General features: G+C 45.5%; 1 protein-coding gene across 3 annotated transcripts in view; it reads right to left on the bottom strand.

Moving 5' to 3' along the window:
* Positions 1 to 24713, bottom strand: part of ATP5F1C (ATP synthase F1 subunit gamma) — a 112267-nt gene that overhangs the window by 65666 nt on the left and 21888 nt on the right. For all 3 annotated transcript variants that reach the window (XM_069629677.1, XM_069629678.1, XM_069629679.1), the window contains exons 2-4: positions 21574 to 21608; positions 21238 to 21369; positions 4527 to 4731 (exon numbers count right to left, since the gene is read on the bottom strand). In XM_069629677.1, coding sequence (XP_069485778.1) covers positions 4527 to 4731; positions 21238 to 21369; positions 21574 to 21608 — 372 coding nt within the window. The remainder of the gene's footprint in view (positions 1 to 4526; positions 4732 to 21237; positions 21370 to 21573; positions 21609 to 24713) is intronic.

Below are 24713 nucleotides of genomic sequence, written 5' to 3'. Positions count from 1 at the left end.
CTGCTATATAATGACTTTCTGAAAAAAAAGCAGCCCACCATTTCAGCATATAAACAGGAAACTACACCTGAGGGCACTTATTCTTTCGAGGACATTCTCAATGAGCAAAATCCCATTAGTCAGGCTACTCCTGTATTTGAATCCATCAAAAGAGGGTGTCTCTGTCACGGTTGACGCCCTCACTCACGAGGTAGGTAGACCCGAGGGTAGAGAAAATAAACCATCGCCATGCGATCCACTTTATATCAGGGGAACACATGAAACCAGATCCTCCGATAGTCACTACCACCAGGAAGAGAGCTGGCGTTCCACTCTAAGTAAGATTTTAACTTGTGCTAAATCTCCCTCACTTGCGAGACTCCCAGAATTTGTTGCCGACTGGTGGATTATTTTTCCCTATTCCTCAGTGAGTGGCAACCTTTTTCCACACTCACAGATTGTTACTCTTTTTATGGGCATCATTTGTAAGACTCTCCAAAGTGTCCTTTCAATGTTAACCTCTTTGACAAACAGCCATATACAGCCTATTGTTGCTGGGTTTCCCTTTAGGCTCCCCTTTCAATTTTCTCTAGCAAAACCTTGTGAGAACTGCAAGTGTGAATGCATCAATTCTTACCTTAACAGGAAGTGCCGGTGCAGAACCCGAGCAGGCTTTGTTGGCGGCAAACCGGTAGGTCGACAGGCACCTACCGGCGCCATGCAGCCTTTCATTTAACAGCTCTGCCGAAGAACAGCCATGGGTTGTGCGCTTTGTTGTAGTATGTGCGTGTGCACCATCGTCGCCAGAGGCCTTCCTCATAGCAGCACTCAGCCATTTGAGGCTGGGGACAGGTACGCGGGAACCAGAGGGTTCCTCAGTAATGTCTTTGAGCTCCGAACCAGAGTCTCAGCTTCCTCTACGTTCACAACAACAGTCTAGGGACACCCAGCAACAGATTCTTCGAGCTCAAAACGCGGATCTGCGGTTTTGGTGCCTTTCCCAGAGACACCAGTGAAGAACAGTTCTCGTCCGATTGATTTGCCTCGCTTTCTCAGTCCGGCACTCTGGTGAGGGGAAACATCCTTCTGGAATTCCAGCAGGAGTGCACCAAAGTTTCAGGAAGCTGAAAGACTATGCACAGCAGGACAGGATGGTCGAAAATAACAGGGTTTGGTGGTTTGCAGCCCAGGAAGGTTGCAGCATGTCGTGTGATGGATCAAATTGCAGGTAGTCTTGGCACCGATTATGCCCACCAATCCATGGTAGGAAGTCATCCTTTTCGGAGCTTCCCTGAAAACTTGGTCAGAACAGCAGCGGTCACTTCAGCAAGCTTCACCATCTACTGGAAAAGACTGCAGGTATTTCTGGTAGTCTTCACCTTCAGTTCTTCTGTTCCAGTGGCAGACTTAGCTTCAGGATCCAGGACATTTATCCAGGAACCCAGCAAATCAGCACTCGAGCTACATTCAAACTTTGGAGGGTGTCCGTCCTTTTAGGAGAGCCAGCCTCCCAGTTGGAACTGGTTCCAGGCAGGCATGCCAGAAGACAAAGAGCTGAACCGTTTGGCTCCTTCTTGGTTTCCTGTCTTCACAGACACTCTGGAAACTTGGCGGGCTTCCCAAAGGATTCTCACCAAAGACAAAAGTCAAACCAGGACCTCCCCAGCCCAGGATGGCAGAAGGACCAAGAAAGGGCAAGCACACAAGAAATGGTGTAAAAAAAAAAAAAAAAAAAAAAAAAAAAAAACCCAATACAGCCAGAATGTTGGGTCAATATCAAAATCAATGAACATCACTGGAAGTTGGACCTCACAAATCGGATGATTCAATTCAGTATTCAAGCCTCAAGGCAAATTTTCTCTTGAACCGGTACTAATGTTTTACATTCAAAGGTAATTCCCGCGATTACGTTTGGATCGGAATCAGGCTGGAACATTGATGCCCTATTCTGGCAGAAGCTTGAAGGCTTATTTTGGCGTCGGGTATTGCATATACCCTCGTACATTTCAATGGTGTATCTTCGATATGAATTATCAATAAATTAAATACATAGTTGCATCATGTGGAAATCAATAATGGTGCTACGAAAGATGAAGCTGCACCCACTACCTCCGTCATACCAACTTTTTGAAAATCGTCCAGGCTGTGGGCGACCGGGCCGTCTTGGAGACTGGCAGCAATTACTGGAAGCCACTCTAGACAATGCCGATTTGAACATAGCTGACTTGCTCAGCCAACCTCAGCGCGTAAAAAAGAAATTTGACCGTTGGTGTTGGATCCAGAATTACGATCTGCTGAAAACGAAGCCTACATTCTTGAGATCGGGATTAGGCATACACAAACTCAATGCTTATTGTCGCTACTTGGTAACTTGCCACTCGCGACATCATCGTGACCAATTTTTGAGGCTGCGTTTGAATGCATTAAACACCAGGGAAATGCAATTTCTACAACACATTAACGAAGCAAACGGCAATCTTTGCAGATTCTGCAATCTTCGAATCGAATCTATCGAACATCTAATTATCGGATGCCATGCGTCAACCTTACGTCGACTGCGTCACTTAGGAAACTTTACCCCTGTTAAATCAGACAATCAAAATTGGTGGTCTTATGTGGTTGCCAGACATAACATTAAGTGGACCTGCGCAATTGTGAACTTCTTGGACTCTCTAAATTTAACTGAAAAATGATGTCGTATGGAACTCTTACATTGTTATTAATACGATGACATGATACAACTTTATATGCTGGATTGCTGATTGTTTTATTTTCTTTTACACTGTAATGGATAACAAGGCACATATGACAATGTGTTGTAACAAAAGCTTGGCGACTTGTTGGCTTCCCAAGAGGTTCGCTGCGCTGAAGTTTCAATAATAAATAAAAATAGTGACCCTTCTGTGCATAACCAGTTGTGTGAACACGAGTTGGCAAAAACAAAATTTTTATATATATATATATATATACACACACATATACACACACACACACACTCTTTAGGTCAATGGCGAACCATGTGTCCTTTAACGCAGCTATGCAAAAACCATCAAATGTCTGTAGAAAAGATACACTGCCACCAGTCACTCAGACTTGCCACTGACTGGAAAGTTCCAGGAGAAGCGAGAAAAGGAATACCATGTATCCTCAGCCCTCAACATAAGGAAGGGGGGGCGGGGGGGTGGCTGGGCTCACAAATTCCTTATCCTGGTAACATTAAGTTAAAAAGAAAACCAAAGCAGCTCAGGGAGCTCCCGGCAACACTACACAGAGGGTGATGTGTGCTGCAATAGTAAAACACAGATGCTTCAAACAGGTGGAGGAAAGCGGAATGTCAAGGACAACAGAAAAGGGGTTCCCAGAATCACAGAAAAAGAAGGAGTCAGCCAAAATCCAATAGGCCAGCAGAAAGCGCAGTGGGCCTCACCAAGTGGGGATAAGCACACACAAGATGAACATTCTAATAGCCATCACTGGCATAGCCCCATAACTAAGCGTGGGGGTGGGGGGGGGGCAGGGGATGGGGTATGTTTGTCATAACCCTGCCTTAAGACTTTTAACAACTCTTAAGAGAACCCCCAGGCTTTGGATTACACCAGACAGGCAGGAAAAATGCAGCCCAACACCCAGATAGCCAGCAGAAAGTACAAGGAGCTACCTCATTTGGTAAAAAGTAGGCTTTCTTCCCAACAGTGTAAAGTAATGTCTGTAAACCAGGTCTCAAATACCCAAAATGTTTATCTAGTTTGCAGCAGATTAATTATTGTTTACGGGAGACATACGACAAATTAACAAACCAAAACTGGCGAGTGCTTCATAACAGTGCTTGATGTCAATAAAACAACATTTTCAGTCAAATTTCCTAGCTGCCAAGTAACCCCTGCCATTAGCCTGCGCACAGATGCATAATGAAACAAAAGGATCAGATAGGGTCTTCACTTTCACCTTCAGACATGCCAACCTACCATGGTAAGAATGTATTACCATCTTAGAATTATTTCAAACCAGAAGCACATGTGCAGGAGCAGACAAAGCAAAACTAGAGGCATTCAGCTTATCAGCTGTGCAGAGGAGTGCACTTAGCTCTGTAGAAAGTGGCAGTAGGAAGTCACTGAACCAGAAAGCTGTTGCTGGCAATGGCATGCTGCAAGAAATGGCAGAAAGCCTATTACACGCTAGCGCACTCAGCACTGTGAACCATAACTTCCTACTCAACAAATGTGGTTTCATCAGATTTGGACAGCTTAACCTCACGCTATCTCAGAGCATTACATGGAACATACCACTGAAAAGCACGCACAAGATATTTAGTGGCTAATAACTTAACTTTCCTCGAATTAAAGAAAATACTTGAACTATTAAAGTCCCCACTACCCAGACATCCACCTACCCAAACACTTGTGCCCCACTGCCAGAGTATCCATCAGCGTAAAATAGCCTCGTTGACACAAGGGCAAGAACGTAATATGTAACAAATACAAAGATGTTCAACCCAACTGAAACTCGGGGTTATAAACAAGTAAAAATAAATACAAACATAAAAATACCTGTGTAGAATACCCCTCAGTTTGTCACCGATGCCCACAATCATGACTTCCTTCCCACTGGTGGACATGGCATTAATCTCATTTTTGATTATTTTAGCGACAGAGGAGTGGATGGCACCACAGAGACCACGGTCGGAGGAAATGCCAATGAGAATGTGCTTCTTTTTGTCTTCAGGGGCCTTGATCTCCGCTTTCTCATACAGAGCTAGAATGACAGGGAGAGATGAAAATCAGTGTTTTGAATATCAGCTTTGTAAATCGCAGTTGAATGGCACAATGCAGTCTTCAATTTTCCTAAAGGGTTGCTACTATGCAATAGCGTTGAAGAGGTTGGCCTCAAATAATCTGGCAACCATTGATCATGCCTGTATACACCATTGTCTGACCACAATATCATATCTGCCTCGTCATTAACAAATCTCATATTAGTCGCACAATAATTACTGATTTTACATTAGAATAGTATCTCCATAGCTGCCAACTAAGGCATATCTCTCTTCGGATTAAGTATTCACGCAAAATCCAAGCCTTACAGCAAAATAGTCAAGCCTTATTTGACAACTAAGGAACACTCTACGCAACAATTTTAGTGTAGTGGCCAAACTGCCAGTACTGTGAAAAAGCTTCAAGTCTTTCTTTTTTAATTCTCATAAAAAAGACCACCTCAAATTAATCAGTGCCCAACTTGGTCCGTCAAATGTTCCAAATGTACACCTCTTACCATTTGCAAAATGGGCTTTATTTTACTAGATAGAATTAATATTCGTTTGCTTTGATCAGTGCTCCGTGTTAGGTAAGATTTTCGTAGTAATGGTAAATCTTCCCGACAGTGTCAACCCTAGAATTTTTTGCTTTACTGGTAGATTATTTTCCCCTATACCTCACCGAGTGGGAACCTTTTTCCAAACTCTCAGAATCTTTTACTCCTTATGGGTGTCATTTTTAAGACTCTCCATAGTGCCTTTTTAATTTTATCCTCTGAAAACTTTTGGTGTATGCCATTTTACTGTTGCAGGGTTGCCCTTAGGGCTCCCCTTTCAACCTTCTCTGGTTAACCTCGTGAGAATTACAGTTCCCAGCGGTATAAAGAATCTTTGGATCCCCTTTATGATATGATATGACATGGCATTTATAACGCGCCTACAAGGCGCTACATGGCAAGCGAGGGGAAAACATAGGACAAAAACACCGATCTTACTAGGCCTAGTGACATTGAGATTGCACAAGTGCAGGAGAGCGGGTAGGGGAGAAGTGCCACGGGGGAGGGAGAATAGACAAGAAATCAACACAATAGTAGTACAGCCAGCAGTTGTCAAGTGCGACAGTTAAAAAGTGCAGACAACCAGTGTCTAATAAGTGCAGGAAAGGTGACTGTAGGCTTACAGATACAGGCCACAAGTACAGGGGATGCCAGGAGGCAGTGCGAGTGTGCAGCTGGACGGGTAGGGACCTGGGCCCGAATTCAGAAGGTAGCCAGGGGACCAGTGAAAGTATCAGACAGGAGATCAGAAGGGGAGAGTAAGAGAAGGCAGAAGGGAAAGAGGAAGGTCTTGAGGTGCTTCCGGAGATGGTTCTGCTCAAGTTTCAGAGAGGCAGGGAGGCTGTTCCAGAGGGAGGCACCACCGAAGAAAGCGATCTTGCCCCAACTCGTTGCTTGGAGAAGCGACTGACCCTCAAGGAGTTGGAGGTGGAGGAGCTAAGAGCTCGAGTAGGAAGACATTTCCGTAGAGAAAGAGTTGGAGGTATTGCGGTCCCAGGCCCCAGAAGGCCTTGTGGACAATGCAAAGGGTCTTGAATTTAATCTTTCCCGCCACTGGGAGCCAATGAAGAGATTTCAGTGCAGGAGAAATACGATCCCTGGGCTTGAGGCCAAGGACAAGGCTTGCAGTCCTGTTCTGATGAGTTGCAGAGGGCGGAGAGTAGAAGCAGACAGATTTAGAAAGAGGCTATTGCAATAGTCCAGCCTAGAGAGAACCAGAGCTCAGGAGACAGTGAGCTTCTGGGGGAGGTGAGGAAAGGAAGAATACTTCTCCTCAGGAGGTGCAGCTGGTAGTGTAACTTCTTAAGGACGTCAGAGATGTGAGGAGAGAAGGATATTGTGGAGCCGAAGTTTACCTCGAGGTTCTTCGCCTCACAGGTGGGAGCAGGAAGAGGGCCCAAAGTGGGCGGCCGGAGAGTGACAGGAAAGAAAGGTGCTGATGAGCCAATGAGTAGGATCTCGGTCTTAATGGCATCGAGGCAGAGATCATTGGCAGCACACCACCCCTGTATTGCGGAAAGTCAATCCTGGATGAGAGAGGGAGAAGAGGCGGCTGAGGGGAGCCTGAAAGCGAGCAGAGTGTCATCTGCATAGCACTGAAATTTAGAGCCGCTATGCAGTGGGCGAGAGGTGCCAGGTATTGGTTGAACAGCCAGGGAAAAAGATTAGACCCCAGGGGAACACTACAGGTAGAGAGATAGAGGAAAGACCCACGTTTGACCTGGGGGGTGTGGGGGACCTCAGAGAGAAAGGTCAGCCAGACCAGGGCCTGTTCAGTGATACCCAGGTTATCACGGAGCCGGTTGAGCAGGATGGCATGTTTGATATTATCTAAAGCAGCAGAGAGATCGAGTAGGATAAGGACAGAGGGGTGGTTAGCATCCAGGTTTGAGAGCAGGTCTTCACAGATGTTAGGAGCGCCATTTCCATGCTTCCGGCCGCTCTGAAGCCAGACTGATGGTCATGGAGACAACCAACAGGTTCAGTGTGAAGGTCAAGCTGGGAGATGGCCAGCTTTTCCAAGAGTTCGCCCAGTAATGGAGATCAGGCGGTAGTTCGCCAGACAGGAGGGGTCGGCTGAGGGTTTCTTAAGAAGAGGGTGCACAAGAGTGCTTCAGGTGGGAGGGGGAAGGGAAGGTTCCAGTGGCAAAGGAGCGGTTCCAAAAGTAGGCCAAGGTTGCAGCGAGGATGTCAATGTGGTCCTTGATGGTTTTGGATGAACAGGGAGAACTTGTCTAGAAACCTCATCAGGGTGAACATAGGAAAGGAAGGGAGGAGGAGAGGTGGCCACAGAAAGGCCAGAGGTAGAGGGAAAAAGTAGGAGGATGGGACGGGAGGGTGGACAAGATGTGCCGGTTTTTGAGATAAAATGTGAAGCCAAGACCGTGCACAGGAGAGGTAGAGAGACTGCAGCAGGATTGGCCAGCTCCTTGAAGATTTTAAAGAGTTCGGCTGAGTTGTTAAATGCCGCAGACACGTGCTTGGATGTGAGCTCTCTTCTTAGTGTGGACAGAGAGTCGGTACTGCCTTTGGAGCAGGCCAGTTTGTCAGAGGGTGCCCAAGATGCCCGCCATTTCCTCTCAGCCACCCTACACTTGAGTTTAAGGGTGACGAGGTCGGAGTCATACCAAGAGTTGCACTGGCTTTGGGCTTCAGGCAGATCCTCATGACGGGGGCAAGTACATCAAGAGTGTCAGAGATAGTAGAATGGAGGTTGTAAAGGCTGCGTCAGGATGCGAGTCAGCCAGAGGTGCAGAAGGAGGAGAGAAAGTGGCAGCGAAAGCCTCTGTTGACAAGCTTCATGGGTCGAATGACAGAAGTTTGTTGGGGGGGCAGTAGGGGAGACTGAGAACTCCAGAAAAAGGAGTGGTGAGAGGGTTCGAGAGGGGGAGGTCTGAGAAGATCACAACATCCAGGGTGTGCACTGCAAAGCGAGTCAGGCTAGAGGGAATAATACAGCGAAAGAAAGACTCGCAGAGTCTGTGAAAGAGTGCAGAGGGGGACAGGAAGCATCCAGGTGGATTTTCAGGTCTCGGAGGAGGAGTCGAGTGGTCGAGGCCAGGAGGGAGGAGAGGTCAGCCCACTCGGCGAGCAAGTAGGTAACCTGACCAGGCAGCTGGTAGATCGCCACAGTGAGAGCGGCCATGAGAGAGTTTGCAGACCAGGCATTCAAAAGGAGTAGACCTGCATACGAATGTTAGAGGCAGGGATCTACTCCGGGAAGATCAAGATAACACCCCCACCGGAACAGATGGATCTGGGCGCGGAGAGGATCTTGTAGCCATCAGGGATGAGTGGCAAAACGCGTGACAAATCTGCCCGTGAACCCTGTCTCGGTAGGACCGAGAACAACATGGCTAAATTCTTCCAGGAGACGGCAGATGTCGGAGGAGTGTTTGACAGCTGAGCGAGAGTGGCAATGTGGAGAAGGTTGCCACCCTTAGACTTCCATGGAGGGGTAGTCAGAAGTACGCCCTGCAGAAGTGTAGAATGAGCCAAGGAGGAGGAGGATGATGAAGGTGCCAGAGACGTGGCAGAGTAGGGAGGCAAAGGACCCAGAGAGGGGAAAGAAGGGACAGCAGGAGAAGAAAGGAAGTTGATGAGGCGTGGGAAGAGTCGATCAAAGAGGAGGAGTTTGGCCCGAGGGCCTTGGACCAGGACGGTGCCATTTATATGTTATTTTGCATTTATATAGCGCCTTATAAACCACTGGTATGGTCTTAAGGCGCCGTTAGGTTGAACGCCCTTGGGAACCGAAGTTCAGGTCAGTAGAGAGTCAAAGGTGCATGTGAGCACCAGGTATGTGTGCAGCTGGTAGGTGTGGTGGTTGAGAGATCTGTAGTATGTGTTCGTTCTGGCAGGATTTATCCAGACCGAATGTGGCTGCGTTAGGCCTGAGAACACTTGGCGGGGGGGGGGGGCTGTAACCAGCAGTGTTTACTTAGAATGATGGGGAGTAAGCGGCAGGTGTAGGTATGAGAACAGTTATACCGAATGGTGTCATCGTATCTCTGTGTTCTAGTTGAGTGGTGGTGTAAAGAAGAGTAAGCGTGGTGGTGAGAGATGATGCGCTCCAGTCTGTTCCAAGCACTCTTATTGGTTCCCCCTCTACGCACTCACCCCCTCTACGCACTCGTCTGCTCCCCGGACTCCACTTTATGCAGTCATCCGTTCCATGCACGCATGCTTTTCCATGCTTTCAACTCCTCCGCTCCTCGCAGTCGTCCGCTCGCCCCACACATCCGCTCGCCTCACTCATCTGCTCCTTCATTCATCTGCTCCATGTACTCATCCGCTCTATGCAAGCGTGCTTTTCCATGCTTTCAACTCAACCGCTCCTCGCGGTCGTCCGCTCCATGCCCTCATCCGCTCCATGCCCTCATCCGCTAGGGTCTGCACATTCGTCTGCTCCAGTGATCTGCACATTCTCTTCGCTTTCGTACTTACCAGTTATCCACACTCGTCCTCTCTACACACTCGTCAGTTCTATACATTATACCAGTTTCTCAATATTTACGCACTGATCCACTCTACACGCTGGTCCGTCCTATACACGTTCTACAACCGCTTAACAGGTTCATCCATTTTATATACTCATCCGATCAACGGTCATTTGATTTACATACTCATCCGATCTATAGTCATCTGTTCGTCCACTCGTGTCTTCTTCCACCCAGCGCACTCATCTGTTCCGCACGCTTTGTCCGTTCTAACCATTTCATCCACTTCGTTCGCTCCTCATGCATTATGTTTATTTCAGCAATTTAAGTCTCTTTACTGTTTCCTGTGATTTATTCTTATTATCCACTTCACTGTTTCGATCTAGTTTACTCGTTTAATTCTGGTTGTCCTTCTAGTTCATACTCGAGGTTATTAGCTGTCATTTCCGCGTCAAGTAATTTGTTGGATTGGTGTCATTTAGATGCTGTTATTCTGTTTGGGTTAGTTTGGTACCGGATGGATTTATGGGAAGATCCAAGTTTTCAGCAGTTTGCGGAAAGACGTTAGATCCTCAGTTAGGCAGATGTGGGCTGGGAGCCAGTTCCACAGGGTGGGGGCGAAGGCTGAGAATGACGATCCGCCCAACTTGACAGAGTTTGTCTTAGGTATGACTAGGAGGCCGGTTGAGCTTGATCTTAGGGTGCATGGGGGGTGATAGGGTTTTAGCTTGTCTTGAAGGTATTGAGGTCCAGTTTTATGCATTGCTCGATGGGAGATGCATAATGTTTTGAAAGTCACCCTTCGGGCTACTGGAAGCCAGTGTAGCGTTTTAAGGGCGGGCGAGATGTGGTCTCTTGGTCCTAGCGCAAGTAGCATTTTGGCAGCTGCGTTTTGTGCCCTTTGGAGTTTATTCATTTGGTACGTGTGGACTCTGAGGTATAGGGGATTTGCGTAGTCTAGTCTTTATATAACGATTGATTGGACCGCAGAGATTCTGTTGGGGAAGGAGAGATACGGGAAGATGCGCTTAAGGGTTTTAAGGTGGTAGTGGCAGGACTTTGAGACGACGTTGACTTGGCGCGAGAGTGTTAGGTCAGAGTCAAGGGTGCATCCAAGATTTGGTGAATTGCCCATGGCTGGTGGCCAGGGTAGTGGGTGCGGAAGAAGTTTGGAGTTGCCACATACCACGATTTCCGTTTGAGGTGTTTAACACAGGCGGTGGCTTTGGGTCATCCATAGTTCGATGTCGAGGAGGCAGGAGGCCAGGTCAGGTCGGGAGTTTGAGTTCATTAGTTTTAGGATTAGTTGATGTTGTCAGCGTAGTTATAATATAGGATGTTGTGTGAACGAATTATTGGTGGGAGGAAGATCAGGTAGAGATTGAACAGGAGGGCGGATAGGCATGCTCCTTGTGGGACTCCCGTGTCGACTGGTCGGGCTTGGGAGGTGCAAGTGGAGAGTATCGTTATTTGGTACCTATCTTTTAGGAATTAAGCTATCCATTTAAGAGCGGTACCACGACTTCCTACGGAGTGGAGGCGGTCTAGGAGGATTGAGTGATTGATTGTGATTGATTGTGTCAAAGGCAGCAGATAGGTCAAGAAGGATTAGTGCGGCGTATCCCGCGGAGTCTGCTGTTATTTTAAGGTCATCCCAGATTGCAGTTAGGGTGGTTTCAGTTCCGTGACGGGCTCTGAAGCCTGATTGTGCGGGTCTAGGAGATTATTGGCTTCGACAAAGGCATTTAGTTGCGAGTAGGCAGTTCGGTCAATGAGTTTGGCAAGGAATCTGGTGTTTTGAGATGGGGCGGTAGTTTTTGGGCTCGAGAGGGTCGAGGGAAGGTTTTTTAATTAGCGGTTTGACATGAACCGTTTTGAATACGTCGGGAAAGACCAGAGGAAAGGGAGGCATTTATGATGGATCTTGCGCGTTCTCCCGCACAGGTGGAAGAGAAAATCTCTTTGAGGGTTGTGGCCGGGCAAGGGTCCAGCGGAGAGCCAGATGGTTTGCGGGCGGATAGGAGTTTGAGAAATTGCTCTGGTGATATTGGACTTAAGGATTTGAACGTTGGTTGCGTGGTGGGCTGGTCGATATGGGGGAGGAGGGGTGGGCAGAGTATTGCCTGGTGGATGCAAGAGCCAGTTTGGTGGCTAGAGTATTTGTTCTTTCGAGAGCTGTGGTGTAGAAGTGGAGGGAGAGTGAGTCGCACAGTGATTGTGAGGGGGTCAGGACGGTTTTGGTGCAGGCCGGTTTGGTAAATTCAGAGATGATTTTGTGGAGTTCTTTGCTTGGGTTTTTGCAGTTTAGGATTCGAGAGTTGTAGTGGGCTTTTTTAGCTTTCCGGATTTTGGCCTTGTACCGATAGAGGTGTCGGGCCAAGGTGGCCCGGTTCTCCTTGGTTTTGTCCTTCTGCCATTTGCGTTCTAGGTATTTAAATAGTTGTTTAGTGGTCTTCAATTCAGGAGTGAACCATGTGGGGAAGAGGCCACAGCGGGTTGATGGTTTGCAAGGGGGTGTGAGCCGTAATAGAGGTGCGTTGAGCCATGAGTCAAAGGAGTCAGGGGTTAGTTGTTTATTGAGTTGGCAGGTAAGCGGTGGAGACTGGAGGAGTGCGTCAGCTAGGTCCGGGACGATTATTAGTTTTTTCCAGCATTTGCCTAGATTTGGTGGTTCAGATTAGAGTACGGGACGAGGGTCGGGTGAGCAAATGGTGAAGGAGAGAATGAAGTGGTCGGACCAGATGGTAGGGGTGGGGGGTGGGGTTTAAATGAATCCGGGTGTTGGAGCTAAAGATGGCATCAAGAGTGTGTCCTTTATAGTGAGTCAGGCCATTTATGTGGGGTTGGAGGCTAGTTGCGTCTAAACCGTCAACCAGAGAGTGAGTCATAGGGTTGGTGGGGATGTCGAGCCATATGTTGAAGTCTCCAAGAAGGGTGAGGTTGGGATGGTTTAGTTGAAGGGTGGCAATAGAGTCGCAGAGGTTGTTTGCAAATTGTCTATGGTAGCCAGGGGGCCAGTAGATTATTAGGAAGCTGTGCGAGAGCGATGGGGAGAGGGATAGTTTACTAGGAGTGATTCGCAGGAAGGAATGGAAGGTTGGTTGTCGATGATTGAGGCATGGAAGAGAGACTTGAAGACGAATGCTACCCCCCCCCCTCCTCTGGAGAGCAGGTTCAGTGGGATGAGAGAGTAGTAGGGTGGGGTGGGGAGGGGGGGCAGCTTCACTGGAGATTGGGGCAAAGTCAGAGAACCAAGTTTCGGTGATGAAAACCAGATCTGGTTTGTCAGAGGCGAGGAGGTCAAAGATGTAGTATCTGTTTTTTGCTACGGATCGGGCATTAAATAGGATGCAGTTCACATCAGGAGGTAAGGTTGGTCTCGGAGCGGAAGGGGGTGGTGGCGGAGAGAGCAGAAGCTGGAGAGGGTGGGAGATGATCGATGGGAATAGTGGGCGAGCAGAAGAATTGGCGGGTTTCGGGCGGGAATGGGTGGTTGCGTGAGATAGGATGCTCGGGTTTGGGTTGGGGGATTTGAAGGTGGGGTGTGGGCGGTTAGGAGTTTTGGTTGCGGTTGATGAGAAGTCGAGGGAGAGGGGTTTCAGGAAGGGTGAAGCTACAGGGAAAGGGGGTGATTGGGGGAAAGAGGTTGTGGGTCGAGACAGGGGAGGTGAAGAGTGCTGAGAGATTGAGGGGGGGGAATCAGGTACGATTCCTCTTTAGTTTCGTTATTGCGATTGGAGTGTGTTAGAGGGTTAGGTTAACATTAACAATTGTCTTAGAGAAGTGGAAGGGGGCCAGGAGGGTCTCCCACCTGGTGCCACCATTAATGGGAGAGGAGGAAAAAGGAGAGCACACAGAAGCCATACGTGGAGTCCATAGGTCTGGCAAAGACAACAAAGGAGGTTGGTGAGGGTCTGTCTGGAGGAACCGCTGGTGTAGGTATCAGCGAGAGGGAGGCCTGGGTTACATTTGGTTAGGTGAAACCAGCGCACCCCAGCCCATTTTGTTCAACACCAACACAAACCTACATACATGACATGGTTTATCATCCAAATGATCAAGGCGTCGCCCAGGAGGTGGGGACAGATGTTCAACTAAGAGCAGAGCAAAAATAGATTTAAGCTAAACGTGGTCAACCATGGCCTAAACACAAGTATTGAATGGGGACCATTCATGCATGATGATTCATGAAATTAGGATTACATACATCCTCCCACGAATATGTTCGAGGTCAAACGTATGAGAAAGATTACCCTGTCTGCCATGGAGTAGACAGAAGAATAAAAGCCACGAAAAGATACCTTGAAAGAATTTATACAGAGGATCATCACTTCTTTTACATCCATTGCTGCCTCATATGTGGATAGAACGAGATCAGACACAAAGATAAATGTTGCAGAACAAACCACACCGTAGACAGGCACCCCTTTATGGTTGTCAAGCAGTATTGGTCAGCGAGCCGATAGAAAAGAAAAATCACTAAAAGACAAGATACAAAATATATCGTGGACAATCCGTCTTCTACTCAGTGCTACCTTTCTGGGTTTTTATTATGTTAACAGACCCAAGAGTAAAGGCTACAGGACATTCCCTTTAACACAGATTGCATGCATTGAACTAGTGTACTCTCTGCGAGACCAGCACTCAGATAGATTAGCAATAACTACATGCATGTATATATTCACGTCTACACAGGTAAGATCCAAGAGTTAAGGCAACTGGGCACACTCACCCAAGATGGCTACCAGCCATAGACTTCAAGCATCGTTCTGACAACGAGGCTTGGTTCCATCATGTATACAAAACAACGCGCAAGACATGCAGAGTGCGCTCTGCAGCGTTCCGTATAAGCAATGTGCAAGTTGTTCCTTTCAGCTTCCAAATTTTTGAATAAGGTAAGCAACTCCTTTTGTATAATGGCATACAGGCGCGTCCTAGATCAAGAGCAATTAGGACAGGGAAGGGATGTTTCATCTACCATTGGTAACGTGGCCAAGCACCATATTGCAACTATGCGGTGAAAGCCACTATCTTTGAAAAATGAAATCCATTGACACAGGTTTAGAAAAAGAAAAAACAATTTTCTTTTCTTTTTAGAATAACTGTGCAAGCATTCTTAAATGGCATATGAGTTTAGAACAGAAGTGCACCTGTGATGGGAGCCGCACCAGAACGGAATAGAAAGAGAGACAATATACACATGATGCTCAGATCCAGTTCTCTGTATTTTTCACAGACCGAATCCTGTATTGAGATGCACCAACGAAGAGATTTCTAGGTTCCATACCTGACCCACCAGTGAAAAACAATGAAAAGATAACTGGATAGATCAAGACTATAATTGTAGAGGTCTTTAAGTTATCAAGAAAAAACATAACATAAATTGGGTTATACGCTACAATGGACCACATCAATGAGATGCCTCCGTTTTAGTAGAGGGAAGCAAATGCACCCCTGAGAAGTAATTGGGGTGAGCCAAGTACTCAGACTGGAATAAATTGCCCCACAATCCCTACGTTCTCAGCCTTAATAAAAAGGTAGAACACCGTTTGTTCAGATGGCACTACGACCATAAATGTGTAAGAGATGTCTAACCATAGTATGAAACTGACGTACTGTCTTTATATTATTGAATGTGTGATCAATGGGGCTTTCAACTGACTTACCCTGAAATAGAATTACCTGCATGTCCTGAAGATGGCTCTTAAACTACGTGAACGTGTGTATCACGAATAAGGAGCCGAAACATGTGTCGACCCGAGAGAAAATGTTACTGTTAGGGAGAATTCTCAAAAATGTGTTAATTCCCTTCTACCTTAGAGACCCCCAGCTCGCTTTGCTGAACTTTATCGCTCATGTAATTTTTAATACGATTTATTCTCTGTGTTTCTTTTGACTTTGGAGTCGGACAAACTCCCTAGGCATCATCTTTACATTGTGACACACAGCACACCTTCAAATGATTTCCCAAAGGGAAAGGAAAGATTTCCCAAAGGGTTAAATACCTTCTCTTGGATAAACTACTGTTTCCAAGAGCAGTGAAGTGAAATTGACTTTACTTACATTGGCCCTCATTAGGATCCTGGCGTTAAGGGGTTAACGGCGCCGTAAAAGGTTGCGGCGCCGTTAACCCCTTAACGCCTTATTACGAGGTCCCTTTGCGGCTCCCGAGTAGGGAGCCATGTAAAAATCATTTTTGGCGATTTAATTATTGAAAATTATTTTTTGTTGAGCCGACTTCAGTGTTATAATTTTGTACGTTGGATAATGATTTTCTAAATAAGTGATATTAGATAAGTTGATATTCATTCTCTCTTTAGCTGTGCGCGCGCAAGTAGCCGCCACCAGCAGTGCAATTAAACGGTGTGAACCCATTAGCAGGGAGGGGTAACTTTTCTCCCACAGATGGATATAACTCCTTTATCCCACTTCTCATGTAGCATTTTGTTACACTAACTAACTTGAATGGCTGGTGGCAGTTGTTTCTTTTTTACTACCTTGTGCCATGTATCTCCAGGCCGATTCCTCGGGTGCAGTACAGCACCCAAGGGTGATCATTGTCACAAAATGGCCCGGGCTTCTTTTTTCACCATTTCTCATCAGTTAGTTCCTTCCGAGGTTTTTACTGTGTTTGAATCCTTTGTGCATTTTGCCTTTGGTGGACTTCAGCCCTGAAGCCTGCCCATGCTACAGTGTGTCTGGAAAGGCAGGAAGTGAGGAGGGGCTCGAAACATCCTTGTCCTTTAACTGTATGTGCCAGAATGAAACCAGTTCTGATTGGACGACTGGCTGTCCAGGAGGACAGCCACCCTGCTGGGTGATTGACAGCCTAGGCCTGTGAATGAATGGGAACTTGCTTAGAAGGCAAGGATGTTGAGACTAGAGGCAGAGTCACTGGAGGACAACATCTGACAAAGACGTGAAGAGACGCCAGCAGCACCCACCTGGACTGTCAAGTGCCTGGTGAAGCCCTGCAGCTGTGCTGACCCAGTATTCGTTTTGACTGGGAAGACCCATACAGGACGACATCCTCCCTTGGGCTGGTGGGACCAACTAGCCATGAGACACGCTTCATTTTGGCGCAACCCCCGACTTTGTGACTTTCCAAGGCTGCAGAACCCCAATGCCAGGGGAACCCTGACCATCATAGAGTGCATTCTCTTCGGAAGTGTGACTCCGTCCAAAACTTTATGGGTATCCAGGGGACCCTGCAGAACCAGTAAATCTTCATCCCGAGTTCCTCAAGTAACTTCTAATCGGAGCGTTTCGTTATTCACAGAGAAAATTGTGCCAAAATCACAAAAGGCTGCTGTGTCTCCTCTTCCTCCCTCCTCTTCCCCCCCACAAGCCCGCCCGACGTCCTACATTTTGTCACCAGGAACAACGGTCTGCTACACTGCAACAGGCATCCAGCTGGAACTAATTCTTCAGCTCACAGGTACTGTGGGGTTTGGGGTGCATCTACCTTTTGCCAACTGTGGTACTTCCTAGCTTGGGGAGTACCATTTTACCCTCTTTTTGAGATGAGCTCAACTCACCTGCACTGGCCTCACAGCGTGTGCCTCTTCAAGGTGGCTCCCCTTGAGCTTCTGTGATTTGCCATTTGAACTACTGACTTTTTAAAACACATTTTTTAAAACGAGAGCATCAGAACTTTTAGCTAGCCCATTGGCTTTGGCTGTCCAGGCTCCCCTAAAGACACCCTTCTGAATCTATTGGATTTGTTAGAGCTTGTTCCCAAACAGGTTTTAATTGCTGAACACTATTATTGCTTGGATAAAAGACTGCCTACATCCCTCAGGGAGAATTTAACTGTTTTTCTAAGTACACAGTATGTTGTGATCCAACTATAACGTTTCCCTCCTTATAACTCAATATTGCAGGTGTGATCACAAAGAAGTATTACTTACCTCAGATGACAATTCGCTGGAATATACATAACATAGGAATGTTTACTCACCTGCTTTATTGCTCTTTTTGAAATTGAATCCTAATTTAGGGATTAATGTTACTATTAGTTGCTGCTTTTTAAATATTGATATATATATATATATATATATATATATATATAAAAAATGTATACTATAACTTTAAGTGTGTAAATGTTTACTTGGATACCTGTATTTACTGATTTCATTGTACAGCTCACATTGACCCTCTTAAGGCTGCTCAGTCATACTACCAACTTGTGTAGTACAGGCCTATATTAAAAGGTGGGTCTAATACCAAGGAGATAGGTCTTGTACACCCACCAGTTGGACTCCACAAATTCATGATCTTCATGGCACCATGCTCTGCTTGCCGGTCGCCCTTCTTTACCCTCCAAACTGTCCGAATTTGCTTGGATGTGTTAGAGTCTTCTAGGAGCCATCTATGCCAAACAGAGGGTTTTATTTGGCCATCTTGAATCCTTGTTGACTAAACCCTGTAAAGAACAGCTGTACTCACTGGGTAGTTCAGTCCTTGCTGAACTGCGTTTCAGTACCTACACAGAGTACTTACCTCTGGGCCATGGGTTATTTGAGGTACTTCCTGTAGGTGCCTCATGGCTCGGGATGAAGGTTTCTACAGGTACCATTTAACAGCATTCTGCCATAGACTTCTATTGACAGGGCTCCTGCTTGGCTGCATCTTTTTATGGGTCTCGAATGTGGCCCGGAAGCTCTTCAAGAGGGTCTCCTCTGGCGTGCAATCTTTTCCACACCTCTGGGGAAGAACTCATACATATCTTCCTGTTCGCCATAACCTCTGCCTATTGACTTAGTTCCGTTTAATCCTATGCAGAATTTACAAACTTCTCTGGAACGCTCGCAAAGTGACTTGGAGGTGCTTACCTACCTTGTCAACCTTAGGACCAGTGCTTTTTAGGCCGAGGACTAGAATTTTAGTTTGAGCCACTGATTTTATATGTATGTGTAAATTATTGCATTACATACTCGCCCATAAGTATTGTTACTATATATAACTGCAAGGCAATACTTTAACAATTTTTCCCAGGAATGTAATGAGCTGGTGACTAAATGTAGGCTAGTCAGACTTTGGTGTCTTTTCCCCCTGCGCCCCCTTCTAGGCCCTACATTTACTGTATGGTGCACTTTTGCATCGTTCCCAATACTATGTCCAAAAGGTTTATGATTACCGTGACCATGTTTTAGTGTTGGCACATGGGGTTCTGATCAGGATTACTTTAATGTAGTTTCATGTTGTCCAGGTTGTCCTTTTCCTAACCCACCTCAAAAAATGTATCTAACAGAGCTTTAATATAGCACTTCATGCCAGAGAGCAGCCTCACAGGACTGGGTTTCGAATCTGTGATGAGGCAACCAAGTTTCCCCTGAACGATCCCCATGGCCCTTACCCAATGTATTGCATCTGTCACCAGAATATGGACTTCACAACTTGTGGTTTAAGCCCTGTTCTTGGATGTTGCCTCCCTTGCTCTCATCTTCAGTAGGAAATTACCATATATGGTCAAGCACTTATGCCAATCTCATGAAATAAGACAGCGAAAGAACCAGTGTGCGTTTGAGATGGCTAGACCCGATTAAAAGGGCCCGTCTGGCCCCAATGCAGATTTGCGTCAGAGCAAAGTCATGATTGCTGGGTAGGTGCTGTTTGGCCCGACAAGAAAGGACCGGTTAGATTCTTTAAGGCGAGGATCTGCAGCACTGAGGATGTTAACCAACAGAGACCAATGCTTAAGCACGGACAGGGGAGCCCCAGTGACTGCTGCTGAACCAGCATTGGTCAAGCCAGCCACTGCATAGTGGAACTCTGCTATCTCATCGACAGGGGAAACCTGGAGAGGTGCCTCTCTACCTTGAACTGGGGGCTTGCCGTAAGCATTGAAGAGGCTGCTGGGTCTGCAACTGGCCTGCATCTTTCAGGAACATGGACATGGGGGGCTAGTCTTGGGGCTGGAAGCTTTAAGCATCTTTTCCACACAATGGGTACTTCTTCCATCTTTCTGATGTTACTTTTGATTTGGAGCCTGCCTGGAAACAAAGTCTAAACGCCTGAGAAAATACTACTAAAAGCCACTGCAGGTTACCATGGGTAGCACCATTGCAATCGGTTTAGCGAGCCAACCATTTTGCCAATTGGTCGGACACTCAAAACCTATGTAAGAAATTGGTTGTACTGTGGCATATCGCCATTGTAATCACCAGAGTGCATACTGTGCCGCAGGCCAGGGTAGCCACACTGTGGATGAAATGAAAAAGGAGGCGGATGTAGGACAGTTGCAGGCACTGCCACTCTACCAGGCTCTGAAATGCAGTGAAAGCAAAGCAGGAACCCAAACTGTTGTGTGCCCACCAGCCCGAGAGCGGCACCACTTCCAGATCCCTTCATGTTGAACAGAATGCAAACATCCGCTACTCAGTGGTTGACAGGGCCATGGTTGGTTGCAGCAGAAGTCTCCAGTGCCCAAGCGATGTCCTTCAGTGTTGAATATTTAACCCCAGTGGGGGACATCAAAAATGGCTCCTGAACCTCGCCTCCTAGCCTACAAACCAAGCTCGAAGACACTCCGGACTTCAAGTAAAACGGACCTGCAACATTCAAAACAGTAGACGCTGTCCAATGGTAGGCAGCCAACTACCACTTATCGGCCAAGCAACAGATCACACACTGGCTAAAAAGGGGATTGGGCCCAGACAGGCCACCTCCCCAGTTTAAACGAGTGCAGGCACACTGACTGCGCTTTCTTTGAAAGTGCATGAACTCAAATGGTAATTTCAGACGAGAGGACAAGATGACAGGGCTTTAAGCACAAGAATCAGCCATTTTGAGAACATGGTAACCAGAGATTATGGTTGTAAAAATAAATATTCATTGTAGTGCATCATCAACATAAAAACAAAAAAAACAAATGGGTTCCTTCCACCAGCCTGATCAGGTTGCACGTCAAAAGTAACAAAGAAAAAAAAAGTATCTCACGGCAAAGAAAAGGGGGCACAATGTACCCCTGTATTGGCTTGTGCTGCCCTACAAAAAGTAAAGTGGAAGAAAAATGGCAGAGGGTCTCCATAAACTGGGGACAATAGGGACTGCCAAGTGTACCCTAAATTAAGTCAGTTGAGCAGGTGAGGAAGACTAAAAAGACCTCAAAATCAGTAGCAGATATAAACATCGGTACTCCATTGACGTCAATGGTGGGCAGTTGCAAAGAGAAAAACTTTACTGACCAGTGAGCTTAATAAGGACATTCCAAATGATTAAAAACCGGTTGTCTGAAGGACTCCTAGATACCATTTTAGATATGCTCAAATCGTCATATTACAGTGCAAAAACCCAAGAGCAGCAAACAACGAAAGGTAGTGTTTTAGGAGGGTCTTGCCACCAAATTTATTTCCTAGAGCTGTAAATAAAAATGTGTTACTACCGCCCAACTAAAACAAGTACACAATTCATCGCCTAAAAGGAAGGCATGCAGAGTTGAACCTCTTGAGATTTGAGCATGTGACCCAAGATCCCACCCAAACTCATCAGCATCAAACTTAACTCTTACCTAGTGCACTGGTACCATACACCCTTGCAGGCTTCAGTGCTCGCTCAGCTTTCGTGTACTTGGAGGCAGCAACCATCTTCATTGATTTTGTAATTTTTTGGATATTCTTGATGGACTTCAAGCGCCTGGTAACTAAAAAGAAACGAGAGCAAAATGTAGGTTGACTTAGCAAACACACAGAACAAAACATACACAATGTGCCCCCCTTACAAAAGAGTATTGAAAGCTTGATGTGTTAAAAAAGTAGGGTTACAGATCTGTACTGGATTTTGATCAGAGCCCACGATGCACCTTAATAACAAGATCAATGGTAATGTGATGCATGAAAAGACTTACTTTCCTTTAAGGTTACCATAGTCCTTACTTGGCCCCTGGAGATGAAAACAGATATTTTAGTAGTAGAAGCCTCTTTCGTAAAGTGAACAATAACTTTGGCAAACAATTAGCATTCAAGGAAAACAGAGTTGATTTTGTTGAATAACCTGAAAAGTCAAACCAACCAAGATAAACTTAATGATCATTCCTATAGGTTTGTTCATATTTACTTGTATATTTGAAGAACATTAAACATGAATCTGTGCGATTACATTATAACCACATGGTACAGAGTCCATAGATGGCTCACATTAACTTTAGTAGGACAGTATGAATGGAATTTAGATGGGCAAATGGGCATGCACAGTTATAAAGTGCAAAACGGTAACTGGCCCAAATGCACTCCTCCCAAACCGAAGTTTTATCTCTTACCTTTTCTTTTATAAAGATTATATTAAAGTGTGTGCATTGTTAGGGAGAATTCTCATTTCTGTGCTAATTCCCTTCTACATCAGAGACCCCCAGCTCTTTTGCTGGACTTTAGGATTTTTATCCTGAAGTGTGCGAGAACTTTTTCTCACTCCCTCAAGTATTTTTCTCTGATGTGGACTCTTTCTTTTAGTTTTGGAGTCTGACAAATTCCATAGGCATCATCATTTTACATTGTGACACACAGCACCCTCAGTGCAGCCAGTGTCACAGAGAAATCTTTTGGATTTCTGCTAAGGTTTAAATACCTTCTCTTGGATAAACTGTTTCCAAGATTAGTAAAGTGAAATGGACTTTACTTACCTTATTTTTGTAGACTCAGCACACACCATCTTACATAGAGTGCTGGAAGGGTTACTTAACATCTTGGTCTACCATCTCATGTAAAAAAAAATATATGTTAACCGTTCTACAATTAATGGCTAGTGGCAGTGGTTTACATTTTCCTACCATTGTGCGTTTTTACTACAGGCTGAATCCTCAGTGACCTAACCTTTTCCTTTTTGCCATAACTTCAGTATTACAATTTAAGTGTGAAAAGTGATATATGAATGTCCACAGTGTCCTAACTATTGAAGTCACCCCAGGGTGTAGAAATTATCTGTGTGCCATCCCAAAAGAGTATCAACGTAACTGTAAGAGTGAATTTTTGAAGCGTATATAAGTGTTGCATGTTGCTCCCTTCTAAAGAAGGCTTATTTTAAAACGGACTGTTGAATTCATAAATAGTTAATTTAATCAAGGAGCCTTGAGTAGAAGTGTTATTTGAATACCTGTAACTGTGAACCTCTATGTTACAACCCTGCAGTTCACATTGAACGCTCTGGAGATAATCCTGGCTGCTCAGTCACTGTACCAACTTGTGTAGTACAGGCCTATACCAAAGGTTGGGTTACCTATTGCCAAGAGGACAAGGCTGGTGTAGGTCTCCCACAGGGTTACTACATACAATCTTGCCCAACAGGGAGGTATGGAAACATCAATGCTACCATTTGAGCATATATTGGCGGTATTAAAAAAAAAAAAAAAAAAACTGCACTGCTAAAATTGTCATTGATGGTAAAGATGAAAATCCCAAACCTCACATTTTTTTTTTAGTAGGATTTAAAAGTTTAGCTTTGATTGTACCAATTAGCAACTATGCTTTTTGAAAGTTAGTGAAGTTCTCCCAAGAACCTCCACAACGAGATTGAAGGATACAAGCAAGCTACCTGTGGTCATCTTCCCCCGCAATTGGTTAATTTTAGTGAACATCAACCTTAATCGTTTTGCCCAATTTGGTATTGAGGCACAGGACTTATTTTTGGTCCTGAAGAAGCAGTCAATTTGGGGTATGCCGAAATGTTACGCCAAAATTGACCCGGCTTTGTCCAGCATTGAAGCCATCACGTTATGCCAGAAACAAGATCTACAATTCAGTGATCAACCGTCAAACAAATATTATTGAACTACGAGATCCTTGCTTTGTTCGGTATTTAATGCAGATATGGTTTATGTTTTGTACACAATAGACCAATACAACTGAGGCCTTAACTATACATTTTAAAGAGTTAAGTAATTTTTGTATTTGTTTTTCTATATCAAGTGTTATTATATGTGTATTGGTGGTAGGAGTTTGATTTGCGCATTTCATTTGTTTAAGATCTTGAGTCATCAACTAAGATAATAAAGAGGCTGTTTATTTACGAAAGTAACAAAACCGCATATTCTTTATAGAAATGTTTGCAATTGCCAATTATGATTAAAGTTTCCAGTGGTTAATGAATTAAATAGCTTTGAAAGTGACGAATGACTGACAGGGACAACTTGTGTACATGCTATTGTCCCCAATTCCAGTTGATGGGCAGTTTCCTTCTGCGTTTCATGTAGAAGTGGGCTTGATTAAACAACCAAACTCCTACAGGCGAGCAGAACTAGTCCTGGATGATATAAAGCAAAAACAACTCTAAACATGTACTTAACTGCTTAGCGACCTAGAATAGATCATTGTATATCTTGGGTTAACTCTCCCTCTTCCCCTGGACATGGCTGTGAAAGACTCATCTGGCAAAGGTGTAAAAGCATTAGCTTTTTTGATTTGTTATCAATAATAAATTGTTGCAGGCAATTCCATCTCAGAAACAGTGGTCTGCTAACCAGATCCACCTTTCATCAAGCTCCGTGCCAAAAGCGTAGTGAACACATGTGCACTGCTGCATCAGTATCCTGATCTGCAGTGCCTGCTCTTCAGTGGTACTGCGCAGGTTCTGAAGTCATAGCTATCCTCTCTGACAGCTGTTCTGACAGCAATGTTACAGCAGGATAGAGGCTGCATTTACTATCAGAACCTCTGTTCCAAAACTGCATAGGTATGATGAACTGTCATGATTCCAGACCGAGGCCGTCACAGGGCAATGGCACCATTCTGGTACTGCTGGAGCCTGCCGCAGAGAATAGGGAAAACAAACATTTCCTATTTGGCGTACCAGCCATGTGACCGGCGTATGCATTACGCACAAAGTCAGAATATCAACAGTCAGATTATCGCCATTACAAAGGTCCAGCACTCTGGTGAGGTGACTTCAGACTTGATTCGTGTCTCTGGAGATGCAGCAGGAAGCCCACAAGGTTTCAGAAGACTATGCACCGCACAATGGCTCGAGGCCCCAGGGTATTGCAGCCCAGAAAAGTGG

This window comes from Ambystoma mexicanum, chromosome 12 (genome assembly GCF_040938575.1).
Source record: "Ambystoma mexicanum isolate Mex_15411 chromosome 12, UKY_AmexF1_1, whole genome shotgun sequence".
Lineage (NCBI taxonomy): Eukaryota > Metazoa > Chordata > Amphibia > Caudata > Ambystomatidae > Ambystoma > Ambystoma mexicanum.
This window is presented reverse-complemented; position numbering and strand designations above follow the sequence as displayed.